This window comes from Zychaea mexicana (assembly GCF_025766255.1).
Source record: "Zychaea mexicana strain RSA 1403 chromosome Unknown BDB00scaffold_42, whole genome shotgun sequence".
In the NCBI taxonomy this organism is placed as follows: domain Eukaryota; kingdom Fungi; phylum Mucoromycota; class Mucoromycetes; order Mucorales; family Lichtheimiaceae; genus Zychaea; species Zychaea mexicana.
Window position 1 is genome coordinate 232,554 of NW_026516705.1, and position 20,603 is coordinate 253,156.

A 20,603-nucleotide genomic window follows, 5' to 3' on the forward strand; every position below is an offset into this window, starting at 1 on the left:
TCTCTTGCTACGTTCCAGGGCTAATAGAAAACATACAGTTTACACATTAGATTGACTCAGCTTTTCAACGGGGTACCCATCTTTTGTTAACTTACGATTATAATGCAACAGCTTCTCAATCAAGTCGACATGGGTTAGGACCATGCGTCTGCAGCAGTAACGCTTGAGACCAAGGGCATCGAGTGCTTCACTGTTTAAGCAATGAAAGGAATGAATCTGACTGTTAGAATCAAACCACTAAACATACTAGAGTAAGAAAACACTTACCCTTCGGTGTATTCGGCTTGCAAAAGAGACAAGTAATTGTCCCACTTGTTGCCGATGACTTTGCCGCAGGAGAAGCAGCGGACAGGAATAATCATTGTCGATGTGTTAAGGAAGTTGAGGTGGATAGAATGCAAGCCTTAAAACGGTGAATGACGACTCAAACTCCTCCTTGTGGCTTAGCTTTCAAAACCCAATTTGGGAAATGGCAGCAATCTCATGACAGACTAGAATACAGTGGTAGCCCTTAATTAACTTTTTCCCCTCGACATGAGCATATGAGATAGCGATGAGAAAGAACGATGCTTATGCAGTTAAACTTGTCGCATGGTATCTTATCTTTCCCACCGTCATCTTGGAAACAGTAGCCTTGATAAATTCAACTCCACAGCAGCACAGTGAAGGTCATACTATAACCTACTGGAAATATTAAGTATACAAGTGGCAATACTTGCAGTAAGATTACTTTACACTTCTGCGGCATAGTATATAGGAAATAGCTGCACTGATTTGGACATTTTTCGTTTGTCGAGTAACTCTCTCCTTAAAATGAAGATACAAAACATTATTCCAAAGTGGGTGCGCTATCGACAATTTGTGTGGTTTATTATATATAGAGTGCTCACATAGATAAAAGAAGAAGAGATAGAAAGAAAGAGAGAGGGAGAGAGAGAGAGTGTGTGTGTGTGTAGGGTGGACAATTAAAAGAATGTGTGTGTGTGTTTTTAGAATAACGAACCAGTCTGCTGATTGTGGGCCTGCTGTCCAAAACCGTTGTTGAATCCGGTTACTTGCGGTTGTTGTAAGAATGGAGAGGATTGCTGTTGCTGGGGTTGTTGACCACCAAATGCCATTCCTGTCATTTGAGGCTGCATACCCGTCATTTGAGGCTGTTGCATACCCGTCATCTGTGGCTGTTGCATGCCCATCTGAGGAATTTGCAGTGACTGTTGCTGTTGCTGTTGCTTTTGTTCTTGCATCAGTTCAAGCAGGCTCTTTTGATTGTTGGTTTTTGGCGTAGCGGCCGCTAGTGACGGACTAGGCTGTCCAAATGGATTTCGGCTTGCTTGTTGGCCGAACGACTGAATACGGATGTGCCATTTGTCAGCTTCCAAGAGTAACTACGTAATCTATATGGAAGATTAGGGACTTACATCAGCAAAGCTTGATTGTGTGTTGCTGGTATCTTGTGTTTGGTTTCCGTTGTTTCCAATGTTCAAAAGATCGCCAGTGCTGCTGCTAGTGTTACCGTTGGGCGCACCAGTAAATTCAGGCTTGATAGAGTTGGCGTATCCAGATCCCCTTTATTGAGACAATTACGTTAGGTTTTCCATTCGTTACGTCTCTCTATGTGATTTAAAACTTACATAGGGAACCGCAAGTTGCCAGTATTGCCGAATGTGTCCATACCATCACTAGTAAGAATATAGATATCAGTATTTCAGTTTTATCCCACCGAAAAAAGCAAACTTACTCCTTGTTGGCAAGAAGTTGGTTCAACTTGGCATAGCGGCCATCACCCGCTGGGCTGGAGGATGCCTGTGTTCCCGTCGGCTAATCAAAAAATTTGAAGTAAGCAAAATTGCGCACGGACCATTATTGTTGATCTCCGATTCTTTACCCAATATACTATACACGTACTTGCATGGAAGGTGAAGAGGGGAAGCTGAATGACCGAGACTGACCAGCAGCGGACGGGTTAGCGTTGATGTTGGCGGCAGAAAGGGAAGGCGAGCGATTGGCGAGCGATGATGATGTGATGGTAGGTGAAGCTGATAGGGTCTGGCCGAAGGTTGTTGAGCCAAAGGCAGCAGATGGCTGCGAAGTCTGCGAAGCTGAGCCAAATTGGCCAAACGGATTGTTCGATGCAGCTGTCATTTGAGGCTGTTGGAAACCAGTCACTGTGCTTGTCTGGAACGGCGCTAATCCGGTCATTTGGCTTTGTTGAGGAAGACCGGTCATCTGTGCCTGCAAACCTCCTGCAAATCCGCCACCTGAGCTGAGTTGCTGATATGGGTTATTCTGCAGTTGCTGTTGCTGCTGCTGTTGTTGATAAGGGTTGTTCATCATGCCAGTGTTCTGGAAAGCCAATTGAGGGTTTCCAGCAGCGATTGGATCTCCAAAAGTCATGTTGGTCATGCCAGTCATCTGAGGCCATTGCTGTTGCTGCTGCTGTTGTGGCTGCTGCTGGTAAGGGTTGAGAGAAGCATCGAAAGACTGGTTTTGCGGGAAAGGATTGAAGCTACACAAAATACATTGAGTTATAAATTTCGGCGTTTTCCCGCTTTTTTGAATTGCCCTATACCAACCTGGCAGCCTGTGAGTTGTTGTTGCTGTTATTGTTTCCAAACAGTTTCTCTTGGTTTTCACGTTCAAGCTTCTCTTTTTGCTTTCGCTCTTTCTCTTGAGCTTCTTGCTCACTGAGTCGGATTGCCTTGGCTAAGTCCTCATCGCTAAATATAGAAACAAATTTCAGCATCTATCACATATGCATGCATACAGCAAACTGTCATTTTACCCCTCTTTTTCGCGTCGCTTTTTATCTTCTGCTTCTGCCATACGACGACTTTCTTCAAGAGCACGCTGGAGCTCTCTATCTTCGTTATCACCTCTTGGTCCCCCGTTCTGCGGATCACCTTGAGGCCCACGTGAACTGCCTCCAAAATCGTTGGGACCAGGTCGAATACCCATGGCGTCATTCATGTAGTCGTTGACACCAGCCATTCGATCACGCATCTGTTGTCTCTGACGTCGTTCATCTTTCAATCGTGCATCGTCGGTTAGCAAGTTGGTGATATCCTTGGCCTTTTGGCGAACTAAATTGTTGAGCAAATAATTGATATAGATGATGTACGAGTTAGGGTTTGGGGATAAACGCATTTTCTTTCTATAACAACTATTCTATCGCCCCTTCTCCACTCCTGCTCCCTCTTTCTCTTCCTAGCTCCTGAAAGAATTTTTTTACCGTTTGCGCCAACATCACGGCCATTGTCGTCGACATGCTGGAATTCCTTAAGGGTTTTAATAACGTAGATGTTTTCCTTGGCGTACAGAACGACATTCTCCGATCCCACGTGTAGACAGTAATCCAGCAAAAGAAGAGCCTATAGCAAGTCTTTCAGTAAATGCAAGCGCATAATCTCAATTCTAACTTTCAATTGCTCGGTATATTTTTCTACATACCTTGAAGACATGGCGCCAATTCTTTCCCTTATCGTTGAGACGCTTATCTATCATGTCCATAATCTCGATAAAGTCATGTCTAAAAGTGATACGAGTGCGGCATAAGTATAAAAAATGCAGGACAAACGATAGGAACCAATAATAGGAAACAATAATAAGGGCCATAGAAACATGAGTGTACCCATGTAGCACAGGGAAAAAAGGGCCGTTTTCTCTCTTTGGCGACAAAGGGAAAATATAAAGTAAAAATGGTTCTGGGTGTTCCTGGCTAGAGCCTTCGATTTCATTCTAGCAACTATAAATAAATCACTTACTGATTGAATGTCAATTGCGCAATTTCGTTCATCAACGTCCCGCTTGGGCCCCAGGGATCATTAGAAGTTGCTTCGCGAACTTTTCGTTGCACATCAGAGAATCCCTTGGCGTAGTTTTTTCTAAAGAGTTTGGGTGAAATTCGGGGGTTGGTTTGGAAGGTTGTGGATGAATAATTCTGCTACTGCCCCGCGATATATATTTACTGCCGGAATGTACAGAAGCTCCTCCTGCCCCATCCGATGAATATTCAGTAAATGGCTTACATGCTTCGAACGACGCCCTTGCCAGTCATGATCGTTACTCGACTGCTGCTTTTAAAACAAGTAAAACGATCGAATGTGAGAACACGCAGGGCGAGATGGCCAGCTTTCTATTGTACTTTCCACGCGGAGTTTTTGCTTATTGCACCCAATATGGAAGGCTGCAGCCTGATACGTACGAGTGAGCACGCGAGTAAAAACCTTCACTCACAACAAGCACTTAAAAAACGCCCAGGGGAATTCGTAGGTACGATTTACCTTTAAGAGGATGACGCTAAAATATTATATAATGGAAAATCAGCCTAATGAAGGGTCGTGTATTGGGCCTCTTTAATTTGCTTATTGTATTGCTAGCCACTCTTTACACTCAATTGAATTTCTTATACAAATTATTACTAGTTAGCTGATGTATCAAAAATGAAAATTTAGTTTTTAAACTGTACATACGCTTACATACATCGGAAGAGAGAAAGAAAGAGAGAGATATCGGTCCATCTTCACGTTTCCGACCACAGCTCTAAGTTTTTCTTTTACAGCATACAGTATCTCAAACCTGAAAGTGTGATAGTTCATAGCCTGTATAGATATCATCAAAGCAGCGCATAATCATAATCGTAATATCTTGGTGTACAGCGATGCATAAACCGATGGTCTGTCTCAGAAAAAAGGGGAGCAGCGACAATAAATGATGGTACTAACAGCCATACTACGCATAAGCGAAGAAGCTGAGGCACAATAGACTTAGGATGCTCAGTTGTCAAAAATTGACCAACTGTAAAAAGTGTACAGTTGCAAATACCATTAATACAGATAAAGGAGCGTAATCCTCATTGTCAATTACCTTTAAGAAGAAGGGTCAAACTCTTTGAGATATATGTACCAGATGATGTTATGAGAAACAACATCATCAATACAGCTTACTGGGTTCTCACCCGAGAAACGTACTGTATATAGATTATTCTATTGTTCGATCAATCTAGTTGTTAAGCTCAGCGCTATGACAAGATGAATATCTCTGAAGTTTGGTCTATTATGAGATTATACCCGCTAGTCGAAGAATAGTCGCTTCTCACGGCAGGGAAATTTTTTAACTTTCATAAGATATGTTGCTTTTATTCCATCTAATGCATTGTCGATTATATCGTACATCACAGTTATTGTTGCCTGCAGTATACTTCTGAAACTTTTCGTATTAATTGCCGTTGATATAACAATCAAAATAAACCTTACTAGCTGAGATGCATAATAGTTGTGCATATCAGCACAAACAAAAAAGAAATAGATTCTAAATAGAATTTACGTAACCCTATCTTTCCTTTTCAATCATAGGCTGAGGACGTTATCATTGGGTTTACTTCTTACGCGTCATTATTGCTGAGGATAATATATGCTAGACAAAACTGCCATTTATGTAGCTACAACAAGATACATGGACATACCATAAAATATTCTAAGATGCGGCTATTGTTCGGAATCTTATATTGCCAAGGTTAATTATAAGCACGGTATATGCACAGCTAGTACCCATGTACTAATCCATTTTAAGGCCGAAGCCAGAAATACAAAGGACGATGAGGAGGGAGTCACGCTTCATATTCATATTTCATTATAAAGACCAAAGTAAACAAATAACAACGCTTTCCTGTTTCTTTTAACCATCAATCATGGCGATGTTGGATCCTCTTCCTTTTATCTCTCGCCGCTCTGTTGTGTACGGAACCCATGGAATGGTTGCTAGCTCGTATGTTCAATTATAACGTTGAATTCCTATATAGAAAAACACGTAGTAATCTAACCCGCAAAACTCGACTCTATAAAATATGTTTAGGCAACCACTTGCAACACAGGCCGGTATACAAATTCTTCAAAGTGGTGGAAATGCAGCTGTAAATGTCCAAAAGGATCCTAGGATTGTGACCTTGATTGTCTTATCTACTTGATATTAATATAAAGATTCATTTTGTTGTCAGGATGCTGCTGTTGCTGTTGGTAATGCATGATTACTGTTCTTGGAGAAAACCCCATTTTTTTGTATACTAACTGTATCCGAAAAACCTCAGCCGCCGCTCTCAACGTTACAGGTACCAAATTGTGCAGAAAAAACAGCATCACTTGTACTTTTCTTACTCACCGTTTCTTGTGGATACAGAGCCTGCAGCAACAGGTATCGGAGGAGATGCGGCTTGTCTGTTCTATAATGCCAAGACCCAAAAAGTTGTCGCCTTGAACGGTACTGGAAGGTATTGCGCTTGTGGGCGACGTTATATGATAGATGAAGGAGAAGAAAAAAGAATATTAATACATCGTCTTGTAGATCCCCGGCCGCGCTGACGCTTGACTATTTTAAATCACACTGTAAAGGTTCTTCGATTCCTGAAACTAGCATACACGCTGTCACTGTTCCTGGAGCAGCGGCTGCGTGGGTGGATCTTGTAGACCATTTTGGATCTGGAAAACTGGATATGAGTGCTATTTTGCAACCTGCAATTGGTTTGGCAGAAAACGGGTAATTAAAAATTACACTATACCGGGTGAGATGGTTGCGAGGATACGAAGCTAATTGCTGGCATATGTTTATAAAGGTTTCCTGTATCCCATTTTGGTTCCAGACTGGTAAATGCTGCGAAATGTGGATCACCTTTTTCTTTCTTTTCATGATACTAACAAAGATGCTGCATAGTGGAACAAAGCGGCAAAAGGCTTGAAAGAGAAGAACGGAAATAAAAACGATTTCTTGTTTGATGGAGTTCGTGCGCCTTTTGAAGGTGAAATCATGCGGCTGCCCGATCTTGCAAAGTATGTATCATCTTAGCTATAGTGAGTATATCTTGTATCTAATCTTTTTTTTATAATACTTGGTATCCTACGCCATGTAATAGTACTTTCAAAACCGTAGCCGCTGAAGGAAAAGATGGATTCTACAAGGGTCGCATTGGTGATTCTATCGTTCAGGCTATTAGGTCTCGCGGAGGTCTGATGACACACGAAGATCTTGCTTCACACACATCCGATGTTATAGAGCCCATTTCACTCGATTACCATGGCTGGACTGTGTGGGAAATCCCACCAAACAGCCAAGGCATTACAGCACTCATTGCGATTGGAATTATTCGAGCTTTAGAAGAAGAACATGGATTAGACCTTTCAAAACTTGGGCATAACTCAGCGGAATACTTGCATGTCGTCATAGAAGCACTACGCTTGGCATTTGCTGACACTCGATGTTGCGTGACCGATCCACAAGTCTTGTCAGTACCAACTGAAAAGCTATTAAGCAGAGAGTATCTTTCTAAACGTGCCAAGTTAGTGGATATGAAAAAGCGCAACAGCAAAATTGTGCAAGGATACCCAGACCATAAAAAGGATACGGTATACTTCAGCGTTGTCGATAAGGAGGGCAATGCTTGCAGTTTTTTGGTAAGTAATCTGATATAATATGAAGACGAAATATTCATGAATTATAACTGACAGCACATGCATTTCATACAATATCAGAACTCGAACTTTGATCACTTTGGCGTAAGTTCTCTTTTAGAGTAGCAAGGCTAACAGGGACACATTGTCTGATTCTTTACTGTATTACACCAGTCTCACATTATTCCTGATCGTTGCGGGTTCACTTTGCACAATCGGGGTTGCAACTTTATGGTTGACAAAAACCACCCCAACTGCATTGGACCCAAAAAGCGTCCGTACCATACAATCATACCATCCATGATTACACGCAAGACACCCTCTGGTGGTCATGAGCTCGAAGCTTGTTTTGGCGGTACAGTAACTGGTTTATTTACATAATCTACACTATGGTCTCCTGGCAATAGACTAATGCAACTTACTGTTATCTAGTGGTTGGTGGCTATATGCAGCCTCAAGGACATGTTCAAATTATCATGAATATGTTGCACTTCCTTACAAATCCTCAACACCTCGTTGATCTCCCCAGAATTTGTATCGCTCCTCCGGAAGATGACGGAGCACCAAGTGAAACCAACGTATTTACAAATATGAACGACTCTGCAGTATATGTCGAGGATGGCATTTCACCAAAAGCAATCGAGCAGCTAGAAGCTATGGGTCACACCTGCTATGTTGTCAACGGATATCGTCGTACAATGTTTGGCCGCTGTCAGATAATCCGAGCAAAAAAAGATACTCGTACTGGTCAAGTAGTTTTGGCTGGTGGCAGCGATCCTCGTGGTGATGGCCAAACTGTAGGCTTGTCCAGTTTTGGGGTAGCAAAACTTTAAATAGATACAAAGTAACGCGCGTATGCAGATAAGCGACGAATGTAAAGAGGTGTTGTTGACAGTGATGTTCATAAATAGATATCATATCAGACAAAACTGTATGTATTATCTCACATATTTACTATCTACCGCATCAACGTGGCCCACAGAGCAGGAAATGTGTTTGCAGTCTGCAGTATGCACATGCTCGCTGCAGATCACCCTCTTAGCATATGCGCCAATCATCGGTAAAAAGTAAAATGCGCAGAAATTGGACTATGCCGACCGATATTTCTGAATAGGCGGGCGAAAGCCGTAGTATATGGACATACGTGTAACGTATAGGCATATACACATAACGACCGGACCTATTCTTTTTTTAAGGTTGGGAGCGTATATAAGCCTATATCATAAATATGAATAATAGGTAGATTTTGGCTCAATAAGACATATGTATTCTTTGGTCAGATTTTAAAGAAGGTTACTTTAGATGTGTTCATAAGTGCCATGGATTTAACTACACTTCGAAAATCATATAGATTGATCCAGTGCAGGAAGTTTTCGTCAAGCATGTTTCCTACAGTATCGAAGCCAACGTCGTTGCGACAAACTATTTGGATCAAGGACGAGGTGGCAGTGATGCTCCACCATCCCAAGCGTATTCCATACACCTTCCCTTTATATGACGTAGTGACAGCAGACTTTGCACAAACGTCTTAAAGAAGATAGTACGTAATGACGATGGGCAGTGTAGAAACTCAACTATAAATTGACAAAAGCCGAGGGGTTTCGTCGTAAAGATACCTGAACAAATCAGGAACAACAAATCTATTGTTGAAAACAAAACCACAAGAAGCATGTAAGTTCCGTTGGGCTCCTTGCTGTGGCTGTAATATTATATCTGCGTACACTTCGGTGCTGGAATTGCTGGCACTACTGACATTAGTTTGCAACTGTTCCACCGTTACGTAATCTTGGTGCTGATGCCAGCCTCTGACTGCAGTAACAATGGTAGATAGTGACCAAGCCAGAGATGAATAAGTTAAATAAGTAATCATCGTGATCGAAACCGCTTTTATACGGAATACACATTACAACACATACAAGCAGTTTCCATTCGTTGTGTCTGTTGCGTTCGTTCATATCGCTGTGGAGTAATAACAGTTTGTATGATGATATTGGACAAAGTCTTCCGTATGTACTTTGCTAGATCGCTCGAGTCAACAATGGATAACCCAACTATATTACAGTATAGACAAGTACAGAGATAAGAGGAATCTCTTATGCTATACGACATTTTTTCACCGTATATATGTCTATAGCTGTACTAGGAAAGTCTATATAGATCAATATAGAATACTTCGTTTTGCCGATGATGCTGGGAAATTTCGGGACTGAACAGCAAAAACAAAGATGTACATGTTGCTTTGTACATGGTAAATAAAGCTATTGTTGCCACAGTTTCGTCAGGAGATCCTGTATTAACAAAGCAGCAAATAATAAAGAAACAAAATAAACAAACAAATGGAACACTTATTCTTCCCAATACAAGAATTAGGTGCAATCATCTAACCAAACACATTGCTATTTTCAGCCACCGCTATAATTTATAGTGCACCAATGTATTGGGCAGATCGTGTTCGAGATGGCACTACTTTGACAACAAATAGAAAACCGACATAGTGATTTAATACGACCCGAGCCTTTAATCCCCCATAGTGACGAAAGCAGCCACTGATTATGTAGCCGCTATGGAATGCTCTTAAAAAGAGCCACAATTATAATGAGGTTTATAAGTATCGTAACACCGCATGTTTTTCTTGTTCAAGCTTGGGCTGCAGATGATGCATGACATACATAGTTACATATACGGTGCATGAACTAAGAAACAACCGTTATAAAATGCAGTAGAGACGCCTGTTCTTTGCCCAACATAAGGACTTATACTGCAGTACCACCCGGTATTATCAGTATTTTCTTTTACGAATTAAACACTAAACCAGCATATTGCTTCCATCATGGAGTCTAACGACGACAGTGTAAAAAAAACTGTGTGCAACAGAAGTAACGAGAAACACAGCAATGATACGGCTCGCAGTTTAACAGAAGGTCAAGAGAAAAGTATAGGTATAATAGTTTCAAAAAACCTCTTATCGAATTGAAATTGAACAATCACTTGTTTTTGCTAATCTTTATTAAAGACAAAATTCACAGTAATCTACAGATGCATACGCCCGATGTTGAAAGAGACCGAGGCGCATCTACTTTGAATATACAACTGCACGAAGACAATCTCAAAGAAGGCCATAAAGTCGACGAGTTAAATTCGACTGAATCACCTCACCAAAGCCAAAAATTCTCGAAAGCAAGAAAATGGTTCGTCTACGCCATTGTGATCATATCTCAGATTCTGTAAGAGCTTATAATATTTATAGTCATGGCCCCCAAATTGTGTTTGATTTTACTGGCATACTAATCTTCAACTATATACAAGTGTTCAAGCAATGGCAAATATTCTTGTATGTCAACAGACTATCACCTTTTTATGTTTGAGTGGACGGCACACGAACACAGCGAGTTGAAAAAAATATATCTTTGTTAGCTACCTGCGTTACCTGCGATACAAAAGGATTTGAAAACGACAGAAACCATTGCAAACATCACAGGTAAATATATTGCAGATGTGCACATATGACTCGTCTTGTTTCTGAAGTATTCCTAAAGCTTATGATGGATAGTGTCGCTTCAATCTTTAACGACTGCCTTACTGGTAAGTCTTATTTTCAATTGTCTTTCGAGATTTTTTCCTCTATTTTAACATGCTAATGATAACGTTTTCCATTACTTTAATCCTATCGGTAATCTTTAGTCTGCTGTGTGGGCATCATATGCAGATTATTATGGTATATTTCACCAACAACTTCTACAAATATAGCTTATATTTGATGCCAAACATTCTTACTAACCGCACTTTTTCTTAAGGGCGTAGACCTGTGTTCACTGTGTCTAACATCTTTTTAATTATCGGAAACATTGGTTCAGCACTATCTATCAATATTGGGATGTTAATTGGTTTTCGCGTTACGATGGCTATCGGTTCTGCCGCTGTATGTTGTTGTTCGTCCGTTGTATCGAGAAGTGATGTATCACAAACCTTTACTCAGAAGACGTGTCACTGTATAGAGCAATGCGCTGGGTGCTGGAATAATCATTGATGTTTTTGAGGACCACGAAAAGGGCAAAGCACTCTCCTGGTATGCTTCTGTACTTTCGTACTGTGCAGCCATTGCGTAAGTGTTTAATTGTGTACTAGTCAGTTGTAGGCCATATTTGCTAATGAATAGATATACTATCTATATTGTGTAGCCCTTTACTTGGCGGTGCAATGGCACAGTACTTTGGTTGGCGAAGCATTTTTTGGCTTTTTGTAATAAGTCACGGTCTATTAGGGCTTATTATCCTTTTCTTTCTTCCCGAAACCAACCACTATGCCCTTCAAAAACAAATTGATCAAGAACAAATTGACGATGCTGTCGACGCAGAGATTTCCACCAGCAGCAAGAAAAAATCATGGGAAAAAATGATCAATCCGTTCTCTTCATTGAAACTGCTCAGATTCCCAAATATGCTACTCTGCTGCCTATACCTGGGAGTTATGTATGTATCGTTTGTAGACCATATGCGTATCGGTGCCATGCAGAAATATATAATTGAAAGCAATCACTCATTCATCTTACTAAACGGTTGGTTGATAGGGGCTTCGGTACCAATGCACTTAGCATTTCTTTCACATGGGCGTACAGCACCCAATATCACTTTTCATCGACAATGGTTGGACTATTTTATCTTGCTGGAATAGCAGGAAATACAGCAGGTACATACTTGGGTGGTCTAGTGTCAGACCGTATCTACATGCATCGAGTCGGCAAGGCAAAGGAAGAGGATAAACAAGTCTATCCAGAAATGAGGCTGAGCCAATCCGTATTGTTTGTGGCAGCTTTTTCAACGGCTGCCTTATTTTCCGCGTATGGATGGTTTGTTCAAAAGGATGTGCACTTTTCGGCAGGAATTGTCTGTCAAGGTCTTGGTAAGAGCTCTATTTCGTTTTTGGATTGAACGCTTAGGTATTTGTATATACTCAAAATGCCCTAAGAAAATTGTATATACTCAAAATGTAATTTATTATGTATTTCCGTATGATCGCAATAAGTTTTATTTGGACCTTCTCTGGCAACATCGTTGCTGAATGTATATGCTGTACAATCCTTTCCAAAACACGGCTCTTCCGCTCAAGGTACGTAGTATCACTGCTCGCATCTTATCTTTGACCGGAGTAACAGACGAATCATAAAGGCAGCATTTTATCTAACTGTATGTAATTGTGACACAGCATGCATTCAGACGATCAAATGCATTCTGCTTGCTGCAGGGAGGGTGGGCGTTACTCCTCTGCAAAACCTTCTTGGCTTTGGCGTTCTTTTCACCATTATTGGGGGTGTGCTACTTACCACAAGCCCATTTGTTACCTATGTAAACCGTAACCGTGAAAAATGGAAGATATTGCGGGAATCAGCACGATAGTGCCTATGTAATGCTCCTGTCTCGTGGTGCCGACCTGAGCTACATGTGCTGTAGTAACTAGAAAAGTCTTTGAAATCTGAAATAAAGCAAAGATAGACACCCAGATGATATCATTCTTACATTTTAATCCAGCAAACATCCGCCATGCCTTCTCTTGTCCGATGTAGCCTAGCACATCTACTATGTCGTGATTTATCCCGCCGTGTTATGCGATACAGCCGCGCTTTAACCTGTCTCATCTTTTCCTTGCTACTTCCATTAAAAAAAACCTTTTGCGTTACCAAATTCATATATACGGTTGATCGATGGACAAAAAAGAGTTATAAAACCAGTACAGCTTTTCTGCTGCAGCTTCTGCTTAATTTTATATTCAAGGTTTTAACTTAGCTATCACCATGGTTGCTATGTACCATACGATACTGATATTGATATCAAGAAAACGAGATGAAAGTGGACGATGTGTATGAAAAATTGTATCCGACGAGTGTAGTAGCATTACTGGTGGTGTCCGATCACTTGTATCAATGACCAAAAGAAAAAATATACGACAGGTACAGTACCTAATGAAAATTTATCTGTTTCATGAATTCTTTTCATGGTATCGAATCCTCCAACCTCTACTTCGGCCGTCACCGTAGCCAATCAAAAAGCAACAGTGAAAAAGGTCAAGGGAAGACATCGCAAAAACATTCAGCAAGAAACCATTGTTCTAAAAAAAAAGAGTTTGTTACTATTGCTAAAACCTCAGTTGCTTTCGATATCTAACCATGAATATCAAAATCCATAGGGTCTCATCGAGTGTATCGAGATCCAGATTTAATCCAACTTACCGACAGAATCCAAAACGTTACCTTGAACGGTGCAGAAGCTAGATGCGACCTCTTAATCCCTGAACGAACTGCACAGGAGATACTGGAAACGCTTTGCTGGCGGTGAACCGATCTCCCGAGCACAACGGGCAAGTCTCCCGGTCCTCTACCGACGTTAACACCAGAACATATACCACACTCCTTCACTTGTATTTATCAAATACCCAGATTTATTGAAGAATATAGAATAGACGACGTCTCTTCCACGGATTTGTTGAAAGAGCCCTGCGCGTGAGTATCCTCCGTAGTCATAGAGAGCCTTCTGTATACTTATATGTAGCATTTTACGCGTAGTGTTCGCATATCCCCTATTGTATTGCTTTGCACTGTATTTTCCCCTGGGTTGTATCTCGATTCTCAGTGAGAGTTGCTGTACGATCATATCAATCTCAGACAGTTACTCAGGTAGTTATGTAATAGTTTGTTGTATTGTCGTATCCCCTATATTTGGCTCACACAGCAGGGCTTTCCTGCTCAGGTCCTGTCGCTGTCACAGAATTTCCCTCGGCATTACAGCGTGAAATCCGAGACGGCGAGGACAAGGTTGTAGGCTACTCCCAATAAGGCAGTCCGTTTGAACGGATTGCCAGAAAGGGAACATGTGAATAATGTGGCACAAGGGAAACAAAACAACCCAAACTCCTGCTTTCTTTGTCAACGAATCTGTCAACAGTGAAATTTTGAGGACGGCATTGCGCGAACTTGGTATATTATCTGTTTTTCTGACAAAAAAAGCAATAGCAATAGATATGATGTGTTGAACAGCCGCTTATTTTTCTTATGTAAAGATCATGCAACGGGTCACTAAGTGGACAGTGTTCAAAGAACATTCACCTCTTCCAGGATCCTGAATCTGCTTTAGTTCACCTTGGTTTCCACAACAGTAGTGTAGGCCAAAATGAGCAACCTGCGGCAACAACAGCAAACGAGCCTCTTCAAGTAGAAGGGTACGTTACGGTAAGCATTTCGATTTATTTTTGGTGACAAAAAAACACAGAAAGATCGAACCTTCTTTTTCTAAAGGAAACTCCTGTCACTCCATCCTCAATCGCAGAAGAGCCTTTCTCCACCATATCAAAATCAGGTTGTACCTGCTGCTCGTTCCACAACGTCACGTCGCCCGTCCACACGCTTTAGATACAGTCCAACGGAGACCTCAGGTTTGTTTTTTCAAGATCTCTCAAAGTGAGCGTTTAATTACTGTTGGTGGACTCAGGTTTTGCCTCTATACAACAACAGCGGATCCCCTTCGACGCTTCTAAGTGGGTAGTACATCAGCAGACAGGTACCGCACATCGCCGAAGCCACCCCTTCTCTGTCAAATTCTTCCTTCTTTACGCTAGAAGCCAGTCCAATGCCTTTGGCCCCACTGCAGGGCATTATCTCTGTCATCTCTGCGCAGGTCTAGCTTAGGTCCAATGGGACTGTCAATCTCTTTGGCACGTTGAGAAAGAGCGCCTTGTTGGAGAGCTTACTTGTTTGCCTTAGGGCAGACATCATTTTGGTGGACTAGGGCAAGCTCCCCAGCAAGAAAGCCTTTGCCAATGGCTACTTGCAAGGTAAATTGTTTATCTTGGATCGATACTGCAGAGAACACTTAAACTTTCATTGTTGGACACGTCCCTTTGGCCCGACGGTGCAGCCAAGTCGGCAAAGGCCATTGGCGAGAAGCTGAACGGTGCTTCTCGGCTTATTCAACTGAGCAACAACGTTGGCAAGCCTGTGCTACTGCTCCCGACTTGCTTTGGAGTGTATGCCTTGGGCAGGGTAAGTTTGGTCTTTTCATAGTAATTGCAATATGCTTGTCAAACACAATAACTGTCCAAATAAAGCTGTCCAGCTACAATTTTGCTCAAATTGAGGCTACTATGCAAGACATCGCAGCCCTCAAGCAGCTGCCCACTTGTTTGGATGTCGGAGAGTTCCTTTGCCTTTTTCCGCCCATGCCCTTTTTTTTCCTATGCCGTTTATCTCTTAATTGCACTTATGTCAATACAAATTTACTGTTTTCATTTCTTTATCTTGTTTGCTGAAGTGTTTGTGTGACCATCCATCAAACGTGTCAAAACGAATATAAAACTGACCATTTTTTTTCGAGCAATCAAACCATTTTTCTAAATGTTTTCAAGCAATAGTACTGCCACTGTTTTCTTTAAGAAAAGCCACACTGTCACGAGCGGAAACAGGCTGATGTCACTGAATGGCTTCGTTTTTGAAGAAGGGTGAGAAACCAGAACAAGATATGGCAGTCAGCTTGTCAAAAGAAAATATTACTAAGGAAAAGGAATAGACGTGCCAAGAAAATCCAAGGAACGTTGCCTGAAATCATACAGAACTTTCAGGGCGCAGCAGAAATAAACAACTCATCGACGTACAAGGTTACAGTAACTGGTGTATTCAAGGAGCGTATTCTTTTTGAGCACGTACAAGACTGGTTGTCAATCAGCATATTAAAGTGCTCCATCACATCGATAGATGCATTAGAAGAAGCTGCAGAGGTACCCGACCGCGTGCAATCGAGGCTGCAGACTTTTAATGCTGCTTCTGCTTAAGTTTCACAAGTGAGCAACTCAGAGACAGTTTGGTCTGAAATTCGTGTGAGACTGCCAGGGCGGGCAGGTTCGTGTAAATGGCCCAAGTAGAGGAGCAAGACGCCAAAGAGAAAAAAACAACAAAGAATCGCGGCAAAGAAGAATAATCGGCGAAGACACAAACGTGATCTTAAAAGAGAACCCTCGACGACGTACCACAGAACATGGGACTTGATGATGACGACTTGAATGAAGAGATGGACAGTATTAAACAATATTGAAGATTAAATAAAGTATAAAAGGCTATTCTTGCTCCAACAAACGACATTGTTGACCGAATCGACCATGTATGATAGCAACCGAACAATTTCCCGGTACCCACGGCGAATACCTTTTTATGGACTCTGCTGTCGATAACCAGAGCCGAAGCGAGGTTCCTGTAGAGTTTTTAAACACAATGACTGTCTCACGTTGGTGTTTTCTTTTCGACAAAGTGATGTGGATGCAATTTCCAACTTTGTAGGTTTCCCTCACAAAAACCACATCTCAACCCGAATCAACCTGTCAATTTGCAACCTCGATCCTGCGCAAGGTCTGTGCAACAGCACCAAGCTTATATGTCGGCAGCTTCACACTCACTTCGTACAGGCAGGGATTGGCAGTGGAGATTATTTAGGCAACATTGTCACAATCCCACGTTCCAGACTGGTCACAGAAGTGTCTGCCTTGCCTTACCGATTTTCATGGAAACAGATTCCAGTCAAGCTAGCCTTTTGTATGACCATCAACAAGGCCCAAGGGTAATGACTTTAGCATGTTGGTGTGTACTTGCCACGACCTACCACGCTCAACTATATGTGACCTTCTCACGCGTCAATGATCACCGCAATTTGTGGTATATGACTGATGGGATCGCAAACCGAACACCCTATTACCAAAAATGTCGTTTTCTTGAGATACTCACAACCACCCATAACACCCACACTACTGTAAGTAATAAATCTTCTCTGTCTTATTTCTCTACAATACCAATTGTGTATTTCCGTTTCTACTTTGACCACGTAAAAACCGATTCATAAATTTATACTTTACGATGAAGTTTTATTATAGCTTTGTCCTGGGTCGCTACCGGGGGGTTTGGGGGGCTTGCCCCTTCCACCAATAGCCTCAATGTACGCCTACATTGTCATACACACTTTACTATAGGCAAGTAAAAAAATAGATAGCATATCTCTTATGCTACACAATCTTTTATCACCGATATAAATGCTTAGAACTGTCTGAGAAGCCCGAAATATAAATAGGCCAATGCAGAATTTTTCGTTTTGCCGATGATAACTCGTGCTTTTCACTTGTAGCGGATACATCTGCATTATAATTAATTACTGACATGCTGAAAGATCTCAGCACTGATCAGCAAAACAAGATGTACATACTGCTTTATGCATGGTAGAATAGCTATTGCTCGAGCAGTTTCTTCATTATCATATGTAAGTCGAAAATAATAGAGAAACAAACAAACAATTGGAACCCTTATTCTTCTCAATACAGGAAGTATCTGACCAAACACACTGCTATTTTCAGCCACCGCCAAAATTTCAGAGAGCACCACTGTATTGGACAGATCATGTTCGAGATGGCGGCACTACTTTGACAATAAAATAAAAACTGCATGGTGATTCAATACGATCCGAGTTTTTAACCCCTCACAGTAACGGGAGCAGCCACTGATTATACGGCCATATGGGATACTCTTAACAAGGGTCACACCTATAATAAGGTTAATAAGTATCGTAGCACCGCATTTTTTTCATGTTCAAGCTTTGGCTGCAGATGATCCATGACATACATAGTTACATATAAGGTGCATGGATAAGAAACAATCGTTATAAAATACAGTAGAGACACCTGTTCTTTGTCCACCATAAGGGCTTATACTACAGTACCGCCCAACATCACCAGTATTTTCTTACCGGAATACACACGAAAATCAGCTTAATTGCTTCCATCATGAAATCTAACGACGACAGTGTAAAAAAAAGTGTTTGCAACACAAGTGATGAAAATCACAACGATAATACAGCTCTCGGTTCAGCAAGTAACTCTAAGCAAGATCAAGAAAAAGTTAAAGGTATAAAAGTTTTTAAACAACCTCAATTGGAACTGTGAAAGGACAAGCAATCATTAGTTTTTGCTTATCATAATTAAAGACAAAATTCACAGCAGTCTACAGATACATACTACCGAAGATGAAAGAGACCGAGGCGTATTTACTTTGACGATACAAAAGCATGGGGACAACGCCAAAGAAGGCCACAAAGTCGACAAGTTAAATTCGACTGCATCACCTCACCAAAGTCAAAAATTTTCAAAAACAAGAAAATGGCTCATATATGCCATTGTGATCATATCTCAGATTCTGTAAGAGGTCATAATATTAATAGTCATTACCAGAAAGTGTGTTTATCTTTACTGGCTTGTTGTTGTCGGGCATACTAATATTCAACTATATACAAGTGTTCAAGCAATGGGAAGTATTCTTGTAAGTTAACACTATCACCTTTTTATGTTTGAGTGGCAAGGTACACGAACACAGCGAGTTGAGAAAAAAAAGTATCTTTGTTAGCTACCTGCGTTACCTGCAATACAAAAGGATCTGAAAACGACAGAAACCATTGCGAACATCACAGGTATTGCAGATGTATACATACGGCTCGTCGTCTTTCTTGATTTGTATTCCTAAAACTCAATGATTGATAGTGTCATTTCAATCTTTAACGACTGGCTTGCTGGTAAGTCTTCTTTTCATTTGTCTTTCGAGATTTTTCTTTTTGTTTTAACATGCTAATGATAACGTTTTCCATTACTTCAATCCTATCGGTAATCTATAGTCTGCTGTGTGGGCATCATATGCAGATTATTATGGTATGTTTTACCAACAACTTCTACAAACATTGTTACTGACAGCAATTTTTCTTAAGGACGCAGACCTGTGTTCACTGTGTCTAACATCTTTTTGATTATCGGAAACATTGGTTCAGCACTATCTATCAATATTGGGATGTTAATTGGTTTTCGCGTTACGATGGCTATCGGTTCCGCTGCTGTATGTTGCTGTTCGTCTGTTATATTGAGAAGTGATGTACATATCATGGCGTTTACTCAAAAGTTGTGTAATTGTATAGAGCAATGCGCTGGGTGCTGGTATAATCATTGATGTTTTTGAAGACCACGAAAAGGGCAAAGCACTCTCCTGGTATGCTTCTGTTATTTCGTATTGTGCAGCCATTGCGTAAGTGTTTTATTGTGTACTAGTCAGTTGTAGGCCATATATGCTAATAGATAAAAATACTATCTGTAATGTGTAGCCCTTTACTTGGCGGTGCAATGGCACAGTACCTTGGTTGGCGAAGCATTTTTTGGCTTTTTGTAACAAGCTACGGATTATTGGGTCTTACTATCCTTATCTTTCTCCCCGAAACCAACCACTACGCCCTTCAAAAACAAATCGAGGATGCTGTCGACGCAGAGATTTCCAGCAGCAGCAAGAAAAAATCATGGGCAAAAATGATCAATCCATTCTCTTCATTGAAACTGCTCAGATTCCCAAATATGCTACTCTGCTGTCTATACTTGGGAGTTATGTATGTATTGTTTGTAGACCATATGAGTATCGGTGCCATGCAGAAAAATATAGTTGAAAGCAATCACTAATTCATCTTACTTGCTGGTTGGTTAATAGGGGCTTCGGTACCAATGCACTTAGCATTTCTTTCACATGGGCGTACAGCACCCAGTATCACTTTTCATCGACAATGGTTGGACTATTTTATCTTGCTGGAATAGCAGGAAATACAGCAGGTACATACTTGGGCGGTCTAATGTCAGACCGTATCTACATGCGTCGAGTCGGCAAGGCAAAGGAAGAGGATAAGCAAGTCTATCCAGAAATGAGGTTGAGTCAATCTATATTATTTGTGGCAGCTTTTTCAATGGCTACCTTATTTTCCGCGTATGGATGGTGTATTCAAAAGGATGTGCACTTTTCGGCAGGAATTGTCTGTCAAGGTCTTGGTAAGAGCTATTGCGGTTCGGATTAAACGCTTAGGCACTTGTATATGCTGAAAATGTTATTATTATGTATTTCCGAATGATCGCAATCAGTTTTATTTGGACCTTCTCTGGCAACATCGTTGCTGAATGTATATGCTGTACAATCCTTTCCAAAACACGGCTCTTCCGCTCAAGGTACGTAGTATCACTACTCGTAACTTATTCTTGACCGGAGTAGCAGACGAATCTAAAAGCAACATCTTAACTAACTGTATGTCATTGTGACACAGCATGCATTCAGACGATTAAATGCATTCTGCT

General features: G+C 41.1%; 6 protein-coding genes across 6 annotated transcripts; 4 read left to right on the forward strand and 2 right to left on the reverse strand.

The window, feature by feature from the left end:
• Positions 1 to 96: 96 nt before the first annotated feature.
• Positions 97 to 362, reverse strand: BDB00DRAFT_750115 (DNA-directed RNA polymerase I, II, and III subunit RPABC5; the record flags this gene model as incomplete). The annotated part of the gene is made up of 2 exons (XM_053118600.1): positions 97 to 190; positions 268 to 362. Coding segments are annotated over 2 exons (189 nt in total), but the record flags the coding sequence as incomplete, so codon positions are not given.
• A 504-nt stretch (positions 363 to 866) lies between these two features.
• BDB00DRAFT_826181 (uncharacterized protein) lies at positions 867 to 4,116 on the reverse strand. Its single transcript, XM_053123706.1, has 11 exons — positions 4,026 to 4,116; positions 3,762 to 3,881; positions 3,448 to 3,526; positions 3,230 to 3,368; positions 2,783 to 3,080; positions 2,574 to 2,717; positions 1,906 to 2,506; positions 1,739 to 1,818; positions 1,632 to 1,679; positions 1,419 to 1,566; positions 867 to 1,346 (listed from the first exon to the last, which is right to left on the reverse strand). Exons 1-11 carry the CDS (start codon positions 4,052 to 4,054, stop codon positions 990 to 992), a joined length of 2,043 nt encoding a protein of 680 aa, XP_052979190.1. The 5' UTR covers positions 4,055 to 4,116; the 3' UTR covers positions 867 to 989.
• Positions 4,117 to 5,692: 1,576 nt separating this feature from the next.
• BDB00DRAFT_764688 (gamma-glutamyltranspeptidase) lies at positions 5,693 to 8,269 on the forward strand (the record flags this gene model as incomplete). The annotated part of the gene is made up of 10 exons (XM_053119472.1): positions 5,693 to 5,763; positions 5,851 to 5,908; positions 6,129 to 6,262; positions 6,337 to 6,528; positions 6,605 to 6,635; positions 6,703 to 6,818; positions 6,902 to 7,439; positions 7,518 to 7,541; positions 7,611 to 7,791; positions 7,869 to 8,269. The coding sequence occupies 10 exons, from the start codon at positions 5,693 to 5,695 to the stop codon at positions 8,267 to 8,269; spliced, it is 1,746 nt and encodes a 581-aa protein (XP_052979191.1).
• A 2,960-nt stretch (positions 8,270 to 11,229) lies between these two features.
• On the forward strand, positions 11,230 to 12,364 carry BDB00DRAFT_764654 (major facilitator superfamily domain-containing protein; the record flags this gene model as incomplete). The annotated part of the gene is made up of 4 exons (XM_053119468.1): positions 11,230 to 11,355; positions 11,432 to 11,538; positions 11,615 to 11,914; positions 12,052 to 12,364. Coding segments are annotated over 4 exons (846 nt in total), but the record flags the coding sequence as incomplete, so codon positions are not given.
• Positions 12,365 to 14,306: 1,942 nt separating this feature from the next.
• BDB00DRAFT_788407 (uncharacterized protein) lies at positions 14,307 to 16,250 on the forward strand (the record flags this gene model as incomplete). Its single annotated transcript, XM_053120800.1, has 5 exons — positions 14,307 to 14,403; positions 14,621 to 14,645; positions 15,212 to 15,257; positions 15,289 to 15,465; positions 16,077 to 16,250. 5 exons carry the CDS (start codon positions 14,307 to 14,309, stop codon positions 16,248 to 16,250), a joined length of 519 nt encoding a protein of 172 aa, XP_052979193.1.
• A 2,959-nt stretch (positions 16,251 to 19,209) lies between these two features.
• On the forward strand, positions 19,210 to 20,329 carry BDB00DRAFT_764592 (major facilitator superfamily domain-containing protein; the record flags this gene model as incomplete). The annotated part of the gene is made up of 4 exons (XM_053119463.1): positions 19,210 to 19,335; positions 19,415 to 19,495; positions 19,572 to 19,873; positions 19,996 to 20,329. Coding segments are annotated over 4 exons (843 nt in total), but the record flags the coding sequence as incomplete, so codon positions are not given.
• Positions 20,330 to 20,603: the final 274 nt, after the last annotated feature.

What these genes read in the sequence shown, in the direction of transcription:
- BDB00DRAFT_826181 (XM_053123706.1), bottom strand. Translation starts at nt 4,054, where the DNA reads ATGACTGGCAAGGGCGTCGTTCGAAGCAT. An exon ending in ATTGGCGCCATGTCTTCAAG is followed by an intron (nt 3,369 to 3,447) that starts GTATGTAGAAAA and finishes GACTTGCTATAG; the next exon opens with GCTCTTCTTTTGCTGGATTA. An exon ending in CACAATCAAGCTTTGCTGAT is followed by an intron (nt 1,347 to 1,418) that starts GTAAGTCCCTAA and finishes ATCCGTATTCAG; the next exon opens with TCGTTCGGCCAACAAGCAAG.